General features: G+C 46.8%; 1 protein-coding gene across 8 annotated transcripts in view; it reads right to left on the bottom strand.

The window, feature by feature from the left end:
* Positions 1-15210: 15210 nt before the first annotated feature.
* The window catches only part of CABP1 (calcium binding protein 1), a 77640-nt gene continuing 70336 nt past the window's right edge, over positions 15211-22514 (bottom strand). For all 8 annotated transcript variants that reach the window (XM_081842040.1, XM_081842037.1, XM_081842042.1 and 5 more), the window contains 2 exons: positions 21223-21370; positions 15211-15797 (listed from right to left, as the gene is read on the bottom strand). In XM_081842040.1, the coding sequence (XP_081698166.1) occupies positions 15772-15797; positions 21223-21370 (174 nt within the window). In that variant the 3' untranslated portion in view covers positions 15211-15771. The remainder of the gene's footprint in view (positions 15798-21222; positions 21371-22514) is intronic.

Below are 22514 nucleotides of genomic sequence, written 5' to 3'. Positions count from 1 at the left end.
GGGAGAGAGAAAGCGTTTCAACCGTCACAGCGCGCGCGCGCTTCCCGCCTTCCATTCTCAGAGTGCGTGGCGCGTTCCATGTGGTGTGGTCCATTTTATTAACGCGGTGGAAACAATTCGCTTTCTACTTCGGAATGCCTAAACTGTTTGTATAAAATTTGTATAAAAATAAACCATGATGGGGGGGAGGGGAAACGGCGTTGCCTTTTTCCTGGCAACCCATTTGGCTTGAACGGTCCCTTAGGAATTCACCCCCCCCTTCCTCTGAACGTGTTGGTAAGCTCCGAGATCGACCAATCAGAAAGCTACAGCGCGGCTGATGAGCGCAGGTAATGATGGGGATTTAGCGCCAGAAGGAAGCCGGAAGCCGGCGCTTGGGCCCTCGGAAGCCTAGTTGTAGTCATGGCAACCGACTCCACTCCTCCACCAGCCAGTTTTTATAGTCCTGTAGACTCTTGAGTGTTAGACTCTTGACTGACATGAGTTGGACCAAACTGCGGGAGGCAGTGGAAGACCGGAGTGCCTGGCGTGCTCTGGTCCAGGGGGTCACGAAGAGCCGGACACGACTAAACGACCAAACAACAACAGATGACAGGACTCTTGGAACTGATCTCAGAAAGTTGAGAGAAAAATTGTTACAACGATTATACCTTAGAACTATTTTTTAAAGTATACAGACTAAACCAGCTGCAGCCCCTAACTCAATATACCTGGGAATAAACCCCATTGAATTCAATGGGACTTCTGAGCAATGGTGGTTAGAAGTTTATAGGAGGAAGTTTCATTGAACTCAGTGGGACTTCCAAGTATCCATGCACAAAATTGCACTTTTAGAACAGGAGTAAAGCCCGTTGAGGCTTCATGTGGGATCAGTGTACAAAATAGCCAAATAAGTAAAGGTAAAGGACCCCTGGACTGTTAAGTCCAGTCAAAAGTGACTGGGATGTGGTGCTCATCTCACTTTCAGGCCAAGGGTGCCGGCGTTTGTCCACAGCTTTCTGGGTCATGTGGCCAGCAGGACTAAACCGCTTCTGCTGCAACGGGACACCGTGACAGAAACCAGAGGGCACGGAAAAGCTGTTTACCTTCCCATTGCAGCGGTACCTATTTATCTACTTGCACTGGTGTACTTTCAAACTGCTAGGTTGGCAGGAGCTGGGACAGACCAATGGGAGCTAACGCCGTCGTGGGAATTCGAATCACTTACCTTCTGATCGGCAAGCCCAAGAGGCTCAGTGGTTTAGACCACAGCACCACCCACATCCCCTAGCCAAATAATGCAGATATGGGGTTAAAAAGGTAAAGGGACCCCTGACCATTAGGTCCAGTCATGACCGACTCTGGGGTTGTGGTGCTCATCTTGCTTTATTGGCCGAGGGAGCCAGTGTACGGAAACGCCGTTTACCTTCCCACTGGATTAGTACCTATTTATCTACTTGTACTTTGACGTGCTTTCGAACTGCTAGGTTGGCAGGAGCTGGGACCGAGCAACGGGAGCTCACCCCGTTGCGGGGATTCGAACCGCCAACCTTATGATCAGCAAGCCCTAGGCTCTGTAGTTTAAACCACAGCTGATCAGCAAGCCCTAGGCTCTGTAGTTTAAACCACAGCTGATCAGCAAGCCCTAGGCTCTGTAGTTTAAACCACAGCGCTACCTGCGATATGGGGTTAGGCCTCCAGAAAGACAGGAACTGAGCTGGTGGCTTGTCTGAAGGCCATTTGCATGTCCCAAGGGAGGTATTTTACAGCATAGATGTCTCCATGGAAAAGGCCTTGCCGCTAACCTTTTATAACAGCAGGTCCAGAACAGCTTCAGGAGAACAAGAAAGGCCCTGCTAAATGAGGCCAAAGCAGGAAGGGGATGGGGGGCTAGTCCAGCACCCTGCTCTTATAGTGGCCAACCAGATTCACCAAAGAGAAGCCCACAAGCAGCACCTGAATTATTATGTACCTCTTGCATGCCAAAATGGTTTCTATGCAGTTTAGAAGTATAAAATCCATTATTAATAAATATATTCCATACATAATTAAAATACATAATAAAATGCAACTGGCCTCTCCCCACTTGCAAGTCCAAGCAATTTGTATGCAGCAGTGTACTCAGAGGAGAACTTTCGGGAATGGAGCAGCTGAACAGGAATGGCTGGTCACTGGCAACACGCAGGAATGTCGCAATAGTTTGGTAAATGGGCTGTGCATACTGGAAAGCAGAGCTGCAGGGCAGGTCGAAGTAAATTGAGGAGATGCTGGGAGTGCAAAAATGCCAAGATTATGCCTCAGCTGTGTGTGAATGCCCTAGGCTAGGGACAAGCACTGCCAGTATTTTTGGAGGAGGAGGAGGAGGTACTGTGACAGCTTGTAGGCTAGGTGGAACTCCAAATTCCAAGCTGAGAAGAGCCTGCCTGTTCTGAACTCCATTAACCACATGGATCCACTGATGCAATTCAAAGGGGGTGACATGAAGTAGCAAGGGACATCAAGAATGGAATTGCAAAAATCATATATGAGGCAACTCTAGATCTTTCAGTATGCAGGTCAGTAGGACTCAGTGGGGTGGAGAGACACCAATTTCAATTTGCCCCAGAGCAACAACAACAGAAATCTGAGGGCGAAAACAGTGATAGCCTTACACATGCACATTTTCACAACTAGACTGAGCTCCATGATATTACATCCCTGTGATTTGCCTTGAATCCCACCATATTAGATAATCAATTTCCAACATCCCATTTTGGGGCCAGGTGCGGTGGCATCTCAGCTTTAGGGGTTTCTCAAGGGACAGATTATCTAGATTCACTTCAATCTGATTTCAGGCTTTGTTATGAGATGAGACTGCTTTCGTCACCTTGGTGAATGACTTATGCTGGGAATTGGACAGAGGATGACCCTGTTGGTTCTGCTGGATCTCTCAGTGGCCTTCAATTCCATTGAGCATTGTGTCCTTCTGGGCCACCTTGCTGGAATGGCACTTGGAGGCACCGTTTTACAGTGGCTCCTTTCCTTCTTGGAGGTGCTGGGGGACTCCTGTTTGACATTTTGGTAGCTTGCCTGCATGGTCCCTCAGGGTTGTGTTCAGTCCCCCAAGCTATTTAACATCCACATGAAACCACTGGGAGAGGTGGTCTGGAGTTTCAGGGTTCGGTGTCACCAGTGTGTTGATGACACCCTGGTGCTCTAAATCCAAGAAAGCTGTCTCAGTTCTAAACCAGTGTCTGCTATCAATAATGGCCTGGATGGGAGTAAACAAATTTAAACTTAATCCAAACAAGACAGAGGTGCTATTGGTCGTTTGGAAGGCAGACCAGGGAATAGGGATTCAGCCTGTGCTAGATGGGGTAGCAGTTTGGGTGTGCCGGACTCAGTTCGGAGCCTGGATGCCCAGGTCGCTGTGTTGGCCAGGAGTGCATTTGCACAGTTGAAGCTAGTGTGCCAGCTGCGCCTGTTTCTCCAGATGCCTGATTTGGCCACAGTGACACACACCTTAGTTCCATCCCATTTGGATTGCTGTAATGTGGGGCTGCCTTTAAAAAGTGCTCAGAAACTTCAAATTAGCTCAGAGAGCTGTAGACAGATTATTGACTGGCACTGGTTACAGCAGCTCCACTGCCTACTGGTCTGTTTTCTGGCACAATTCAAAATGCTGGTTATGACTTGTAAAGCCCTGTATGACTTTGGTCCAAGCTATCTGAATCACCATATTCCTTCATAAAAACATGCTGAGACTTGGAGATTTTTGGGGGGAGTCCCTTCTCACATGCACATTTGGTAGGGATGCGGGAGAGAGTCTTCTCTCTGGCTGCTTCCAGACTTGGCAAATCCCTAGAGATGTTAGTCTGGCTCCCTCCTTGTTGTCCTCCTTGTTTCCTTCTGCTTTTAATGAGGAGGCTGGTGCCTTGCTGTTTTTTGTTGTGATTTCTGTATGTTTTAAATAGATCTTATACAGTTTTAATTTTATTAATACTTAATTGTTTTTCAATGATTGTTGCCCCCCCAATATGTTTTAGTTGTTCTTATTTTATCAGTAAAATGCAGGATATAAATAAATATATTCCAATAGTTATTATTATAGTTCAAACACAGATTTAAGCAAGCTCAGAGGAAAACATAAGCCCCCATTTATGATAGTATTTTTCTCAGGCGACAAAATCATTTCATTCCACCATCTCTGAATAAGTAGAAAAGCCGTATAACAAATTGACAGGCTGGGTATAGATTTCCCCTGTGTTTCAGTTTGGGTGTTTTTGGTTTGTGCGTCACTAATTACTAGCCAAAGGAAAAAGTATTTGCTACTGTAGCTTCTGACATAAATTTCATAAAAAATTAAATTGCCGGAAAACCGAAACCCGGGAGGGGGACTGGAAAAGCCCCCAACTGATTCACATCAAGTTGATCTCTCTCCTGCCTTTCTTGAAAGCTCTACGGCCACTTTGCAGTCTGCAAACTCTTGTTAAAGTAAGATGCCAGTTTGCAGACTTAGTGCAGAAAGTATTGATGTGATGTGTAGAGATATTTCTGATTAATTCAAGGGGGTTCTGGAAGCTTCTCTGAGAAAGAAACAAGCAGAAGGTTCATGATGTTTGGGTTATTCCTTCTGTGCCACGAGTTCGAGGGTGACCGAGCCAGTGAGACACTGAGGCAGTCGGCTGGCTCCGCCCTCCTGCGCACCAAAGACTGGGCAATCGGGGGGGGGGGGGGCGCCAGGCAGATCTTTGCAGCCTGGTGCCACATATGCTTAAGACAGCCCTGGATGGAGCCTCTATTTTTACAGCTACTAAACAGTGTATAGCAGTGGAATGATACTGCAATCCTATACATGTCTACTCAGTGATAAGGCCCACCCCCCTATGTTCCTGCCACTGGGAAAAGATCAGGATAAAATATATTGTACATCAAGAGGATTATGATCAATTAACCACCCTTCACCCTAAGGTCCTAGGACTGGTTAGAACATTAAAACACAATTTCAAAAAAGTTTAAAACAACTCACAATAACAAAACTAAGGTGGGTTCTCAAAATATGCACCTCAAGTGCCAAAAGCACTGGAATCCACTGGAAGCTACATAACGAAGGTGTCAGATGCACCTCCATGAGGAGGGAGTTCCACATTAGGGAAATAGTGCCTTGTGGTGACTTTTTATTTATTTGCACCCCATCTTTCTGCAGCGGAATTCAAGGCAGCCTCACACAGGGCCCCCAGACAGGTCTCCCATCCAGGCACTGATCAGACCCAGGCCTGCTTAGCATCAGCGAAGGTGTTGCTGCGGCAGGTACTTTCAAACAATGCACTTCTCTCCCTGCTTCAACAGACAAGGTGATCCATAGGCTAACTCACGCCCAATCAGGCCCTTCTTCCGGTGAACTTATTCTGTTCTTTCGGTGGTGGGGGGCAGCCAATTAAGAGGAAAGGGAAGTTGGGAGGTGAGAGTGGAAAGTGAAGCAGTGCACTTAATGCTTCCTTCAATGACATTCTGTTTTCAAAACAAAATAAAAAAATTCCTTCCAGTAGCACCTTAAAGACCAACTGAGTTAGTTCTAGGTATGAGCTTTCGTGTGCATGCACACTTCTTCAGATACACAAAGAGGTGTATCTGTTTTCAAAGAGGTGTTTGATCTTTGACTTTCCAGACTCTCCAGTAAATTATTCAGCAGCATTTCCAAAGTCTGCGGGGAATGCCCTAAAAGCTGAGTCGCTTTAGTGAAAGGAAGCCTCCACAAGAGCCAAAGCATTTGTAACGAATGCAGGAGAGTGTTCCCCAATGTACCTTTTCACTCAATTTGGGCAGCCGGTACTCGAAATGCACAGATTGGGTGCTTGGTGGCGCTGTGGAGTTATAAATCCCACTCAATCTCTCCATGCCCTCTGCAGATTTCGGAAGAAAGGCTTTAGCAATCACTTGTTCAAGGCATGTTGTTGTTTTTAATCAAGCAAGGAAGCAACCTCCAAAGAAGATGGTCCTAAAGCAGGCTTGCATAGCCTAGTATGTGCAGCAAAACCCATGTCATACGGGCTCAAGTTCGCAGAAGCAAGCCCCTCCAGGTTTGCTCAGATCCTGGTACAAAGTTAGTCAAAGCACACTCATCCCCAGAAGGAGGGAGACCTACAGCCAGTCAGATTGAGGACCCCGGTGAAGATGGCAGAGTTGCAGGCTTTTAAAAAAATGATCTTCCAGGTATCAGGCATCCATTTGTAGTCCATGGCCCCACAGTCCAGCCCCTACACAAATGACAGCCCAAATAACAACATTTTATGGGGAGAGCAGCAGACAGACCTGGCACCAGCACCTATTCTGACATAGACACTCTCAGGAGCTACTACGGGTCACTAGAACATCATTTATGACATATTTTAAAATTATTAAAGCAACCAAGCATGTACACAGGAGCACAGGAGGTTGCTTTTTACTGAATCAGACCTTTTGTTCACCTAGCTCAGTATTGTTACAAAAGTTGGGTGCCTCCCCCTCTCTGCTGAGCGGTAGCAAGAGGCCATAGGGGGTTTCAGACATTCACCCAGGGTCTGTGTTCCTTTGGAGAATTAAGACACAGCGGACACTGTCGTAGCTTTAAGAAATATGGTTTATTCACCTATTTACACCTTCATTCTGCATGGAGGGAGTCCAGATCTTACAGCATGGTCCTTTCAAGAGAGGCTTGTCCCCTACAGCAGTGCAGCCAGCCTTCAGCCTGCCTGCCCAAGATGGAGCCCAGTCTTTCTTCTTCCTTCTTCTTCCCAGAACACCCTGCTAAGGAACTCTCTTTTCCTGTCACCTCACACTCAGTTACTTACAAACTCCCCGTCTCTGTTCACACCTCAGGGCAAGGGGGTGCCCTGCATTTCCTTGCATTTCCCATGGCTCTCAGTTGCCCTGTATTGTTTCTTAATGACCCTGGCTTGACTAGGTCATTTTGCACAGGCAGCTTCTATCTCTCTCTTCACATTCCAAATTCCACATTTATTAATTTATAGGGTTTAGTGGGATCCCAGCCCCCAAAAAATCTATAACAGTTTTGTCTACAATAACAGGCAGTGACTCTTCCTCTCTCATCCAATTATGCTGAATGTTGGAAGATTGACAAAAGAAAGGACTGCTTCACCCTACAGAAGGCAGTGATGGCTACCAACTTGGATGACTCTAAAAAGAGGATTAGACAAATTTATGGAGGAGAAGGCTATCCGTGGCTACTAGCCCTGGTGCCTATATGTTACCTCCATGGTCAGAATGCTTCTGATTTCCAGTTGCTGGAAACCACAGGAGGGCACATTGCTTTTGTGCTTGGATTCTGGTTGCTGGTTTACTAGAGGCTGATTGGGCACTGTGAGAACAGGATGCTGGACTAGATGATCCAGCAGGCTCTTCCTATGTTCTGCTGCCCCTTTCCCAGTGTTGAAATAAGGCTCAGCTGCCCGTGTCGCCAGTTTCTCCGCGTGAAATGAAGGTGGCACCATCTCAGGCAGCAAAAAATCTCAGGCCGGCTGGCCAGAGGCAGGCCTTGTTAGGGCTCATTTGTACTGATTACAGCCAATCCACACTAATCCCTGAAGATTTCTCAGTTTAAGCTGTGACTAGTCCAGGTCGGCCACGGGGCTTTGAAGCACTTAAACGCGGCTGGGGTGACAGGTCACTGGAACAAGTTATTAGCTGAGAAAGGGAAATTAAGCCCCAGCAGTCCCCCAGGGTGAAGGAGCAGCTCAACGTGTGTTATGAAGGCCTGTTACTTGATGAATATTTTTGTGCTGTGTTTGTGTTAAATCAGTGATTTGATTCTGTTGTTCATCCTTTGCAATACTCAGGGCTCTTTAAGGGCGATGCATAAATAAAATTAATAATAATAATAATAATAATAATAATAATAATAATAATAATAATAATAATAACAGCGGCAGGAACAACTTTGCAGCTGAAACAATGCTCTTTCGTTGCCCTCTCAATAATGGTCCACATTTTGACATACAGTGGTACCTCGGGTTAAGTACTTAATTCGTTCCAGAGGCTGTACTTAACCCGAAACTGTTCTTAACCTGAAGCACCACTTTAGCTAATGGGGCCTCCTGCTGCCGCTGCGCCGCCGGAACACAATTTCTGTTCTCATCCTGAAGCAAAGTTCTTAACCTGAAACACTATTTCTGGGTTAGTGGAGTCTGTAACCTGAAGCGTATGTAATCTGAAGCGTATGTAACCCGGGGTACCACTGTAATAGACTCTCTTGGGGAAGTGCCATAGCTCAGTGGTAGAGCATCTGCACTGCAGAAGGTCCCAATTCCCAATGGCAGGTAGGGCTCCTTGCCCAAAATCCCAAAGAACCACTGCCAATCAGCATAGAAAGTACTAAGCTGAATGGACCAGCTGTATAAGGCAGCTTTCTGTGAGGTCTTAAGTAGCCAAATTACCTGCCAGCAACTTGGGAGCTCTAAAGGGGCTGCCACCTTTTCAGTGGGTCACTGCAGCTGTGCTTTGAACAGCAGCTTAATATGTGGGCATCAGTAATAAGTGATGGTGTTTCTCTCCGTTGTTTTTCGATGCCTAAATTGTCCGTGTCCCTGTGAATGGGAGCCAAGCCCATCACAGCCTATCAACTTAAGGAAGAGGCGGTGGAACTGATGCTGGGATTCACCAGGAGAGCGACCAAGTCTGCAACAGAGCTTGTCAGCAGTGTAGCCTCCTGCATAGACTACTAGACAATGTGTCCCTGTGCATGCTGCTGGAATACAATGCTCATGATCCCTGACCATCGGCCATGCAGGCGGCTGGAGATTCGGGGTACAGCAACCAAACCTGCAGGGTCACAGTGAGTGAGCCAGTGTGGTGTAGTGGTTAAGAGCGGTAGACTCATAATCTGGTGAACCGGGTTCGCTTCCCCGCTCCTCCACATGCAGCTGCTGGGTGACCTTGGGCCAGTCACACTTCTTTGAAGTCTCTCAGCCCCACTCACCTCACAGAGTGTTTGTTGTGGGGGAGGAAGGGAAAGGAGAACGTTAGCCGCTTTGAGACTCCTTTGGGTAGTGATAAAGCGGGATATCAAATCCAAACTCTTCTTCTTCAAATGCTGCCAGTACTCTGAATGTTGAACTATCAGCACTGCACACTCCACAGCACCTCTGTATCCTGTTAATTGCTAACATGCTTAGCCACCGCATCGCCTTAGCTCCTCTGGATTTGTGCTAGTGACCTACAAGTGAAAGGCTCAGAGGCCTCTGTTCCTGATCTTGCACCACTGTGGTTAAATCAGCGTGAGTCATAGAATCATAGCTGAAAGCCATCTCAAAAGTTAGCCCTCTGCCAGAACTGGACATTTTATTTTGGTTTTTTAAATTTTATTTGTATTTTTTAATCTATAGTTGGTGTTATAGCTGCTGCTGCTGCTGCTATTGTTATCTTTATATTTCATCTTTCCTGCAAGCAGCTCAAGGTGACAAACAGCTCTCTGCCCATTTCTTTACAACTTGATAGAAGTTGATAAAATCACACATGGCATGCAGAAAGAGGCTAGAGAAAAGTTTTTCTCCCTCTCAACATTAGAACTCACAGGCGTGCAGTGAAGATGAATGATGTGAGATCCAGGACAGATGATAAAGTTCTTCACAGAGTTAAGCTATGAAATTTGCTCCCACAGGAGGCAGTAAGGACCACCCACATGGATGCCTTTAAAAGAGGACAAAGTCAGGGAGGAAAAGGCTATTGGCTATCAATGGTTAGTAGTCACCATGGTTATGCTCTGACTCCATTGTTGGAGATTAACAGTTCTGAAAACCAGTTGTGGGAAGCCACGGGAGGGGGGGGGGGGAGAGCGCTGATGAGCTCAGTTCCTGCTTATGGGCCTCCCATTGATCCATCCATTTGGCCACTGTGAAAACATGTGGATGTTGGATTAGATGGGCCACTAGCCTGATCTGGCAGGCTCTTCTCGTGTTCTTATACAAGGTTCTTAGGCTCTAGGAACCTGGTAAGCAGTATTGGCTCAAACTATGTTGGCAGCCTCATATACTCAGCCGCTTAGAGTGTGGTGCTGATAATGCCAAGGTCGCAGGTTCAGTCTCTGCATGGGACAGTTACGTATTCCTGCATCAAAGGTGGTTGGGCCAAATGATCCACAGGGAACCTTCCAACTCTACAGTTCTATGATTCTATTATTGTGGGTTTGTGGTATACGCAAGATTTGCGTGAAAAGGGTTCCACGGTCAGTTATGCTTGGGTCCTGTTTTCTGGTTTTCCTTTGTGGCATCTGGTTGGCCACTGGGAGAAGAGGATGCTGGTATATCCTTTGAGATACGTGAGGCTGAGAGAAGGTCACCTACCTAGTGAGATTCATGGCTGAGTGAGGATTTGAACTCTGGTCTGCCAAGCCTTCACCTAGCACCTGAACCACTGCACCATACTGGTTTACACTGCAACAGCATCAAATAAGTGGCCAGCCAACCCCCCACAAAAAACCCTTCTAATGGAAGAGGGTCCGCAAGGTTCCACCAGACTAGCCTTGGCCAACCTGCTGCTTTCCAGATGCTTTCGACTACAACACCCATCAGCCCAGCCAGCATGCCCTTTAGAAAGGGTCCACTGCTTTGTGTTAACACCGGGAGAAAGAGTTCCGCTGAGAGACAAGGGCTGTGGGTACCAGGAAGAGCTGCAGCAACAGAAGTCAGATTGAAAGTAATGGGTCTTTAAAAATATATTAGCCTTTTCTATAACAAAATGGTGTGAATCCCCAAATAAATGGGTTTAACATCAGGGCAGCAGAATCAAACACCGTCTTATTCCTGCAGTCATGATGGTGAATGAGTTTAAAATGCAATATTGCACATGCTCCAAGAGTATTTCTTTTTATTTTCATCAGGGTTGGCAAACTGCTTTGGGAGGCATCTCCCCCCCCCCCTCTCTCTCTCTGTGTGTGAGAGAGAGAGAGACGGGGGGGGGGGGGACCACAGGCCTGAGGACCAAATCTGGCCCTCCCGGCTTCTCTATAGGCCTTCAGCACTCTCCACAGCCATAACCAAACCCCTCACTGGCCCTGAGTGGTTTTGCCTAACTAGGTAGACTGTGTCATTCAGCTCTGCTAATACCTCTTGTTTGCCTGCATGGAGGGAGTGAAAATCTGTGTAGGAATCAGCGTTCTCCACAAAGGTAAAATTTACATCCGTTACTCCACCCGCTTTTACCTCTGGCCCCACCTGCCACTGGTATATGGCCTCCCAGAAGGTTGTTTAGAGCACAATGTGGCCCTTGAGCTAAAAAAAGGTTCCCCACTCCTGCTCTAACCTATCAGGAAAGTAAAAGCAGGCATAAAGTTTGGAATGGCAGCAGGGTGGCAAGAGAAGTGTTTCTTATGTGCATCTCACAACTAATACACGCAGCTGTCTGAAGAGGCCACCATCAGGTTATTAAGACCAGGGTCCAAACTTTCCAGGCTGCACTCCTAGCTGCAGCACGTAGTTAAAGGCAGAACCATGGGGGCAAGTCACACTAGTATGGAGACACAGCGCTTGCATGCTGAGCAGCCTAGCTGGGCGAATCCTTGCTCTGCTTGTGTATTGTCTGCAGGGCAGCTTGGAATCTCTCCCAGTGCTGGCCGGGAGATGAAAGCAGAGGAATAATCCCTGCAATGAGATTATTAGATTGAAGGTTTAATCCCTGAACCTGCCTGTACAAGAAAACAGCCTCTCTCCTGCTGAATTTGGCTTCCGGAGACTGAGTTATACAGAGAAGGAAGCCATCCTTTGGTCTGCAGAATGGTAGGGCAACTCTCACACTCTGGCTTATTCCCATTTTGGCTAAGGCTGGTCCAATAATACTTGGGCAGGTACAGGAGGGTGGCTGCACCGCAAGTGGATGTGAACTGTGCATTATAATGTATGTTGGAAGTAGAACGCATCCTTGAAGGCCAGCAGGCCCAGTGGTATCAGCACCTAAAAGGGTTGCAGCTGAGGACGATACCTGGCTGAGTCCAAGGAGAGTTGCTGCTGCTCCGAGTAAACCAGCCTTCACTAGCTTAGTGCCTTCCAGATGTTTTGGACTACAACTCCCATCATCCCTCGTCAGGGATGTGCTTGCTACGGAGGGGGCCTCTTGGTCATTCCACTGTCCTCAGAATCTCAAGGGCTGGTGGCCCATGAGAGGACATTCTCTGTGCCACCCCATTAGTTGTGCAATTCTCTCCCCCCAGAGGTGCATCAGTTGCCTTCACAGTACAGCTTTTGTCATCAGCTGAAAACAAACCTCTTTCTGCTGGCCTTCCCCACTAGAGAGGTGTATTTTTAAGACCCACCCTGTTCTTGTTATTCTGATTTGTTTCAAACTGTTTTTAATATTGCATTTTTATTTGTTGCGACCTGTCGCGGGACTTCGGCGTGATGGGTGCGTAATAAATCAAAGTAATAATAATAAATACATCTAGAGTGGGGGTTTCCAAAGTGGGCAGTATTTGCATTCCCAGGTGGCGGTGGGGTTACTTAGGGAGGTGATAAGAATCAGGCAGGTGGCAGCAGAGTTCTGGAGGTGTAAATGGCTTTCAGACTTTGAAAATCATTGGATGAAGTTTGTCAGTTTTGTTGAATTGATAACACTTACTGGATTTTGAATAAATGTGCATTAATTGATTTTTGAATGTTATGGTGCAATTATCTTCCTTAGTGGGCTGTGCACACTGTTGTTCTGGATAATATTTTTCATAGGGTAGGGTAGAGGCAGTGCTTTTTTCTGGGGGTACTCAAGGGTACACAGCACTGGCACATCACCTCCCCCCCATGTTCAAAGCGTGGCATTTACTGTAACAACTTCATGGTGAGTACAGTGATACCTCGGGTTAAGAACTTAATTTGTTCTGGAGGTCTGTTCTTAACCTGAAACTGTTCTTAACCGGAGGTACCACCTTAGCTAATGGGGCCTCCTGCTGCTGCTGCCGCCGCTGCACCACCAGAGCACGATTTCTGTTCTCATCCTGAAGCAAAGTTCTTAACTCAAGGTACTATTTCTGGGTTAGTGGAGTCTGTAACCTGAAGCGTCTGTAACCTGAAGTGTCTGTAACCTGAGGTACCACTGTACTGGCGCTTCCCCCTCCCTCAAAAAGAACACTGAATAGAGGGCAGTGGGGATGAGCTTATGGAACCAAGGGGGCAGCGGCTTGAAAAAGCTTGCAAACCACTGCTCTAGCAAGCAGACAATACAAGGTTAGCTGGGCCGATGATCAGCTCCACAAGAAGACAGTTTCATGACACATGTAAGAGCTGCAGTTGAGCTATGGTCTCTCTCCCCCCCCCCCTTTTCAGTTATTTTACCATCAGAAAGAACGTGGGGTGGGACTCTGCTGCATTTAGAATATATCAGCCAGGAGTTGGAGCCTCTTACCTGCATAACCAGGGATTTCTAGTTTAGAAAGAAAAGGCCCAGGAGCTCCTTGATCCATGTTGGAGGTAGAGGGCTGTCATCTTTTTTGCCCAATGGTTGGGCTGGCATCAAGGCTCAGTATGGTCCAGCACCTGCCAGGAGGGCTTACACCCCAGCAAGAGGACCTGTCGACAAGATCCTGCTCCTCCCCTCCACCCCTTGCAACCTGCTTGCTTGGTTCATCCACTTCTTACTCTGACCCAGACTGTAGCAGTGGTGAAAGAAGGAGGGTCAGAAGATGCCCCTGGTCTGCTTGCTGACTCACTGGGCTCTGCCTGGCAAGCAAGCAAGTAGTACCAATGATGATCAGGAGGAGAAGCAGCAACTGGTGATTACAACACCCTGGGGAGTGGTTAGGCTCACTTAGCAAAGGGGTCCATGGAAGGTATCTTGCTGACAGGCCCTCCGGAACCTGAAGTGCCTCAGCTTCTTCACACCTGGGACTCACTTTTAGCCCAAACGTTCATTTGAGGACTTGCTTCTTAATTCATTATATTTGCATGTGGAGGCTGTGACTGAGCTTAGGTTAAGCTGAGACCCATCTGTGGGTTCTGATCCACCAACTGAAAAGATCATTGGCCCAGGGCAGGCATAGGCAGACCTCATGCTTGTCAGATCTACTCAGTGATTGGTTTCCTCCCTACTAGAAACCCAAGATGTACCTTACAGCATCAGGTGGGAAAGACTTAAAGCACATCTCCCCATGTGCCTCTGCAATAAATCCTGGGAACTGTAGTTTATACACTGTAGCTCTGTGTCTGTCCCCCCCCCTTTGTTCTGCTGCCACCAAACCCTATGGGGTCTTGAGGTTTACTTAGGGGGCTGGATCAGGCCCCAGGCTGCTGGTTAGCTAACCCTGCAATAGAGAGTTCTTGTAAGAAGATATACTCAGGGTTGTGCTGCCTGTTGTGTTCTGACTGCCACTAGAATGGGAAACGGATCAACATGTGCCAACATGCATCCTCTGCTATCTGTGGCATCAGGCAAGTGATAGCTGTGACTGCTGGAATTTACTTTGATTATGCCAGGCTCTAAGGCTGCCTTGGAAATGTGACCCCTGGCATCAAGCTTGCTGGTATCAGACAGAACGTCTGCCCCACCCATTCCCCAGAAACTGGAGTGGAAATAATTCAAAAGAATCCTAGAAACTGTAGTTTAAGGGTGCTTGGAATTGTAGCTCTGTGAGAAGGAAACTACAGTTCCCATGATTTTTTGGGTGTGTGTGTGGGGGGGGTGTGGGTGTGTGTGTGTGCTTTAAATATATGGTGTGGATGCAGTCAGTGAGGCAAAGGACATGTTAGTACCCTTTCCCCCCATTTTGATGCACAGAAGCCAAGTGGACTGCAGCTGATTCTCTCTTCGGCACTAGCAAAGTGAGCATCCTCCATGGCACCTAAGGACTATTGGTTAGTGTGTGCGGCACACACAGCTCTGTGTTTCAACAGAGGGATAAAGAGGAACAGATGGGGAGGGGCTGCCTTTTCCTCATCAGAGGAGCCCTGATGGATCTGGTCAGTGGTCCATGGAGTCCAGCCTCCTGTTCTCGGAGTGGCCAGCCAGATGTCTTGCAAAGGGAACCTGTGCAAAACAGCACTCTTCCACCTGGGGTTCCCAGGATTGGCATTTGGGGGCTTTTACTGCCTCTGACAATGGAGGTAGGACAGAGCCACCAAGGCTTTCCTCCTCCTCCTCCTCCTCCTCCTCCTCCTCCTCCTCCTCACACCTGCTACCTCAAGCAGTTGTCTAATGGTAGGGCCGGCTCCATCGCTGTCGCCATCCCCACTGCCTCAAGCCAACTCTCCTCCTCCCACAGAAGAGCCAGGCCTACCAAAGTCTTGCTCTTGTTATTTATGTTTTGCATTTCAAAGGTATATTTGCTCTCATTAACATAACCGCAGGGAGACACAAGAACATTCCGGGGAGGCTATAAATAACTCAACACAGATGATTAACAGCACAAGGAGGCATGAGGCCAATACACAGTTAGTTCACCAAGGAAAAGAGTGCAATTCGTGGCAGGCACCAATCCCAGGTGGCTTTTTGCCATAAGCCACCAGTTTGAGAGAACCCCTTCCTTCTCTTTCACCTTTGCAGTGCTTGCCGGAAGAGTCAAGGCAGGGAAAGAGTTGTCACCTTCACTTGCAAACGTGGCTGGTCCTGGAGCCCAGCGTCACCCAGGAACGCTTCCAGTTGCTGGAGATCGTCTTTTTTCACAGTGTGGAAGGGTGAAGGAGCATCAGGGCCACTTTGGGTCAGAGAGGCAGGTTGGCGTCTCGCACTGTCTCGAGCGCAGCCAGTGCGTCAGCCTTTGCATAGGAACATTGGGGCTGGGCGCTCCATTCAGGTCCTCGTCTTCCCTCAGCTGCTGATTCATTTTCAGCCCAAGAACCATACTCAGCGGGACATCATCCTGACAAACTCTGCAGGCAAGAAGGAAAGAGAAAAAGGAAAAAGATCCACATCATACGTTTAAAACACATTTATGTAGCACTTCAACAGTCCTAGCTTTCCCCAATAATACTGGGAACTGTAGTGCGTCCCTCACTAGGGCTGGGCAATGTCATCCAAAATTGGTTTGAAGTCCATCTTGTGATATCAGTTTCATAATTTTTGACCTGGCAATATATTGCAAATCATGATGTGCGTGCATGCTATGCAAAAATCACAGTGTGGGGGAAATTCTGAAGCCAGCCAATGCTTCTCTCGATTCCTGCAGCCCCTGTTGGCTCAGTTCTCCCCTGCTTCCTGCAGCAGGCAACGAATCACAAGAGCAGGCACCAGCAAAAATCACAATGCAGGAAAAACCATGAAGCCTCTACATGTCTCCATCTTTATTTCAGACATCATGATATATTGATATATCACAATGTTTGAATAAGAGTAAGACCAAGATGATTATTAAAAATATGGAGCAAGATGAGGTTACAAGACTGCAACAACAAACCGAAATTGAGGTTGTCAGAAAGATAAAATATTTAGGTATCTGGATTACCAACAAAAACATCGACCTATACCAAAATAACTATGTACCGGTGTGGAATAAAATTAAAAAAGATCTGACGCTCTGGACCAGGATGAAACTATCATTCTGGGGAAGAATCTCCATGGTGAAGATGATGCTGCTACCCAGGTTGTTGTTCCTGTTCCAAACACTGCCCATTTTAAAAGGAACAAAGGACTTCAAAGAATGGCAAAAAGCGATTTCCAGATATGTCTGGGAGGGGAAGAAACCAAGAATCAAATTTAAGTTGTTAACAGACGCAATAGAAAGAGGGGGCTTCGCCTTACCAGACATGAGACTTTATTACGAAGCAGCATGTCTGTGTTGGTTAAAAGATTGGGTAAAGTTAGAGAACAAAGAGTTATTAGATCTGGAGGGGTACAACAACAGGTTTGGGTGGCACGCGTATTTATGGAAGGATAAAAAGAGAGTGCATAGGGGATTCGGTAGCCACATTTTTAAAGGACCGTTAATAGAGGTTTGGGACAGATATAAAAATATATTAGAACCAAGAACACCACACTGGTTGTCCCCACAGGAGATGATAGGTGTAAAGAAAGTTAACATGAAGGAAAAATGGGGAAAGTATGAAGATATGGTTCTTTATGAAGGAGGGAAGTGGAAAGTTAAACCATACGACCAGGTCAAAATGCTCACACAAGGTTGGCTGCATTATTTCCAGATAAATGAGCTGTTTAAAACAGAGGTGAAGGAAAGAGGATACGTAGAAAAAGAATCAACATTCCAAAAAGAGATAATAATTAGTGATTACAAAAACCTTTCCAAAATGTATAAATTACTGCTGGAGTGGAATACGAAGGATGAGGAAGTGAAGTCAGTGATGGTACAATGGGCAAGGGATTTAAGGTATAACATTCAAATGGAAGATTGGGAAAAGCTGTGGAGAGTGAATATAAAGTTTACAGCCTGTACATTACTAAAAGAAAATGTAATGAAGATGCAATACAGGTGGTATATGACTCCTGTAAAATTAGCTAAGATGTATAAGATAGACAATAAGTGTTGGAAGTGTAAACTTATGGAGGGGACGTTTTATCATCAATGGTGGGAGTGCAAGAAAGTTAAAAGCTTCTGGGAGGATGTATATAATGAATTGAAAAAGATGCTAGGTTACACTTTTGTTAAAAAGCCAGAAGCTTTTCTACTATGTATTATGGGAAAGGACATCAGGAGAAAGGATTGTAAACTATTCCAGTACGCGGTTACAGCAGCCAGAATTGTGATAGCTCAGAGGTGGAAGCAGGAAGAAATGCCAACAGTTGCAGAGTGGAGAGCAAAATTGACAGAGTATGCTGAGTTGGATAAATTGACAGGGAAATTAAGATACCTAAAAGATCAAAAGTTTATTGAAGATTGGGGGAAATTTGTGGGTTATCTGGAGAATAAATGTTTTCTAAACACAACGCTAGTGGGTTTTAAAGAGGCACTGTAAAGAATTAACAAGTATTGTTCAAATCGAAATAATGTATAAAGGGAGATATGTATGGCAATATGTAAGGATGGAATGTGTTTCAAAGACTCAAATTCGAAGGAATGTCAACGTCGCTGAAGGAAGTCAAAAATGAATGGAAAGTTCTGTATTTCGGATATATTGTATTTAGAATGAAATTAATAAAAAATTTTAAAATGCAAAAAAAAAAAAAAAAAAAAAGATATATCACAATGTTAGGTAAAGATAAAGGGACCCCTGACCATTAGGTCCAGTCGTGACTGACTCTGGGGTTGTGGCACCCATCTCGCTTTATTGGCCAAGGGAGCCGGTGTACAGCTTCCGGGTCATGTGGCCAGCATGACTAAGCCGCTTCTGGCGAACCAGAGCAGTGCACGGAAACGCCCTTTACCTTCCCGCCGGAGCGGTACCTATTTATCTACTTGCACTTTGACGTGCTTTCGAACTGCTAGGTTGGCAGGAGCAGGGACCGAGCAACGGGAGCTCACCCCGTCGCAGGGATTAGAACTGCCAACCTTCTGATCGGCAAGTCCTAGGCTCTGTGGTTTAACCCACAGCGCCGTTAGTGTGTCTCAGATGAAAGTGGACAAGGTCCAGATTATTGGGGTGAACTGTTCCTTTGCTGTGTGCCTGGACCAGGATGAGAAGAAGATTCTGCAGAGTGTCACCAGGTGTGAAGTCTCTGCATGCTACAAGCCCAAGATCAGTGAGCCCTGCATTGAGGGAAACCCCTGTTCACTTCTCCCTACCCAGAATCCCTCTGACTTCTGCTCTCTTCTCTGCTTACCCATTGCCACCTTCAGTGGGGCACTGCCCTAGGGAGTGGGAAAGGATGGAGTGAGTGAACTGCTTCCAACTCCCAGTGCTGATCAAAGGTGCTACCAGGCATCCAATGGAGATGGACCTCCACTGAAAGAGGAAAACCCATGGCATGTGTTTTCCTGCCCATGCTGGATAGCTTGGCTTCAGCAGAAGCAGGGCATGGTAGTCCTCCCAGAACTGGGAAACAAGCACTTGACACGCCTGGAATATGAAAGGGTTTGGTGTTTTTTAGGGGAAAGAATATCTACCATCTGTGGTTCCCCCATGAGTGCTGGAGAGAGAGAGAGAGAGAGAGAGAGAGAGAGAGAGAGAGAGAGAGAGAGAGATTGCAGATGACATGGCAGGAATGTGATGGGGGCACATCTGAAATGCAGAGAAGTTGGAGGGTTTGACTGGCCAGTTTCTGCTAAACCATTGAAAAACTTCATTGAGAGTTAGAGAATTGCAGCTGTCTGCTCCCCCTTTTTAACAGGGCATTGTTGATGTGACTGGCCCAGGGCAGGGCCTGACAGACCTATAAGAACTGCTGCTGTGGCTACCACCGAGGAGGACTCCCCTGCTCATCGCCTGAGGGCCCCAGTCCTGCCACTCACAGTCCTGCCCAGGGCGGGGCCTGATGGGCTCTATAAAGGACTGCTGCCACTGCTGCTTCTGGGCAGAGAGGGCTCTGTTTGTTTTTGTTTTTTACCTATGTCATTTTAAACTCTGATATGAATGGGTGTATTCTTAGTTTTAGATTTTGATTTATGTGGAAATTGTTTCCCATTTGGTTGTGTATTTTTTTTTTTTTTTGATGTGGTTTATTTATTGTTTATGACTTTTGTAATTATGTAAATCTTGTTATGCTGTAAGCCGCCTTGAGCATTGTTTTTTTAACTGTGGAAAGGCGGCATACAAATAAAAAATGATGATGATGATGATGTTAGCTGGTGATAAATCAGTGTTGAAAACCAGTTTTCGCCAGCCCTATCCTTCACAGTGCTGCAATTTCCAGCACTCCTAACAAACTACAGTTCCCAGGATTCTCTGGGGGGTGTCATTTGCTTTAAACTTATGGTACGGATGTGACAATAGAGAAGGAAGGTGCATTGAAAGTGGCCTTATACTGAGTCAGGATGCTGGTCGATTAGGGCAAGTAAGGCACTGCTCTGCTAGTCTCAGTCTGCCGACCTCAGCCATTCTTCCAGCTGCCTGCCTTCTTGCAACTAAGCCAGGTGGTGGCCCTGTTTGTCAACTTCCTCCTCCTTAGTCTCAGTGTTGCCTCTTGTAGAACTCAGCAGGGGGACAAAACTAGAATTACTTAACTATCATAGGCTCTGGTGCCACCTACTGTTGACCCTACCAGTCCCAATGGGCACCAACCACTACTGCCTACAACAGCCTCCGCCAACCTGGTACCCTCCCGTCCGCCCCAGTAAGCACAGTGCGTGCTCTCACCAACCCCAGCATCAAAAGACCATACTAGGGTCTGATAGGAGTTGCAGTTCAAGACATCTGGAGGCCATCAGGTTGGAGAAGGCAGCTGTAAAGCAATAGATGATCCGAGGGCTGTGCAGGAATAGTGACAATGAATAATCAATCGCTTGCTGCTTCAAGCACTGAATATTATTCAGGACATTTAAAAATAAAATAAAAAATATCTTCCTTTGGTCTTCACCAGCTTCCAGATAGCAGCTTCTTAGAAATGTTGACATTATGAACTGACTCAGTTGAGATTGGTCACAGATGGATGAGAGCCAAAAAGCTAAAGGAGGATCTGTGGAAGAACAATTTGCCTGACCAGGGAGTGGATTTGGCCCTTTCTGTAGGGGGTTGTATGCCCCCTTAAGGATCAGGTTTATACTGTATGTGTGTTTTATTGTTAGATCCAGGCTTCCTGTTGGAGGTCCAAATGTCCATGGCATGAAACACTTTTCACAAGTTTAGGAGATCCCCAATGGCCAGAGGTAGCCTGGTCACAATTATCCAGGATGTGGCCCTCCAAGCCTCTCTTTCTGGCCCTCAGGACTCTCCCTAAGGCCCTGCTCCACACCATTATTGAGTGCTTTTGCCTGCTTCCAATGTTTCCTGCAAGGACAATTCTTGACGGGATGTATTGTGGGGTGAGTGCCAGGAGCATGTCAGTAATAACTCACAGTGAAGCTGACTCTTTATTCAAAGAAACAAATAGCTCAGGAGGCCAGGCTTAACGAGCACAGCAACTCTTCCTGGTAGATCTTGCCCCAATAAGGCAGTTGTGAGGACTGAAGGCCCCTGCCATCACACAGATGCCTCAGCCTCCTCCCCTGGGTCCTTCTCAAGCAATTTGAGACTCAGTCAACAGGTCTGTCTCTGCTCCACCCTCTTCATGCCTCTTCTGATCCTGGGAAACCAGGGGGGAGGGCGGCTGGTTGCAGTAGGAGGGCATTCCCTTGAGGGTTACCCAGCTGGTGCCTGCTACCACTCCTCTGCGTCCAGCTAGTCCATGACTCACATTGTGCATGCCCTTCATTAGAACCAGGTGCAGATCTGCTGCTTGTCCAGTGGAAACCCCTCACTCACTCTCTCTCACCTTCAAAATCCACTCGTCCGTCTCCATTCAGGTCAACGTCCCTTATTATATCTTCTATGTCCCGGTGCCCCACTTGCTGCCCAAGCAGCTTCTTCATTGCTTCTCGTAGTTCATTGGTGCTGATCTCTCCATCACCGTTTGTATCAAACTGCAAGGAAGCAGCAGATGTCAGGCACCGTTAGGATGGAACTGGTCAGATTTCTCAGGACCCACCCCTCTCATCTCCACAGTTGCCAATGTCCTTTCTCACCTCTTGAGCCACTCTGGTAAGAACCTTACCTGACTGAAACCAGACTGGTATCTCTGCTTTTTCCTTTAAGTTATTTATATCCTGCCTTTTGTGAAAAACACTTTAAAGGTAGGGGGGAACCTGTCCACCCCCACCCTCCCCCAGCTCCCACCAAGCTCTGCTAAATGTTCTGGATGGTGATAAATCTAGCAATATCTGGAGGAGGGCACAGAGGAAGATTAAAACTCATGTTTTGATTTATATTAGACTGTCCACATGCAATTCTGCTTTATTAGTTGTTCCGAGATGCTTCCCCATTACAGTGGTACCTCGGGTTACAGACGCTTCAGGTTACAGATGCTTCAGGTTACAGACTCCACTAACCCAGAAATAGTACCTCGGGATAAGAACAGAAATTGTGCAGCGGCAATGGGAGGCCCCATTAGCTAAAGTGGTGCTTCAGGTTAAGAACAGTTTCAGGTTAAGAACTGACCTCCAGAACAAATTAAGTTCCTAACCCGAGGTACCACTGTACTGCACTTTTGCCACCAGGGATGCACCCTTGCAGCATAGCACAACAAATGTGGGACATATGCTCCCCAAACATTTGTGGTAAGGAAAGTTACAGGCTTCCAGCAGGAAGTTATAGGACATGCACTGATTAGAAGCAAAGCTATATGTGCATCCTGAAAATTTTGCAAAAGGATTGAGAGTGGGATCACACATAACTGCCCTGATGTCACCAGGAGCACAAATCATGAATGCACACAAAAAAAAGGAGTGTCTGGAGGGGTCCTTGGAGAAGTCCATGGCTCTCCATGGCCACGAGCCATGATGACTACGTATGTTGGAGGCAGTGTGCTTCTGAATACCAGTGGCTGGGAATGACAAGAGTTCCTGCTGTGCTCGGGTCCTGCTTCTGGTTTTCCAGTCTGGGCTTCTAGTAGGCCACTGTGATAACAGAATGCTGGACTAGATGAGCTCCATTTGGCCTCATCCCACCTCAGGGATTTACCTTTATTCCCTGCCTTTGAGCTTCCACAAGGCATCTGATTGGCTAGTG

This window comes from Podarcis erhardii, assembly GCF_964252035.2.
Source record: "Podarcis erhardii genome assembly, chromosome: 15".
Taxonomy (NCBI): Eukaryota; Metazoa; Chordata; class Lepidosauria; order Squamata; family Lacertidae; genus Podarcis; species Podarcis erhardii.
Note: the sequence above shows the minus strand (reverse complement) of the source record. Positions and strands in the feature narration are given on the sequence as shown.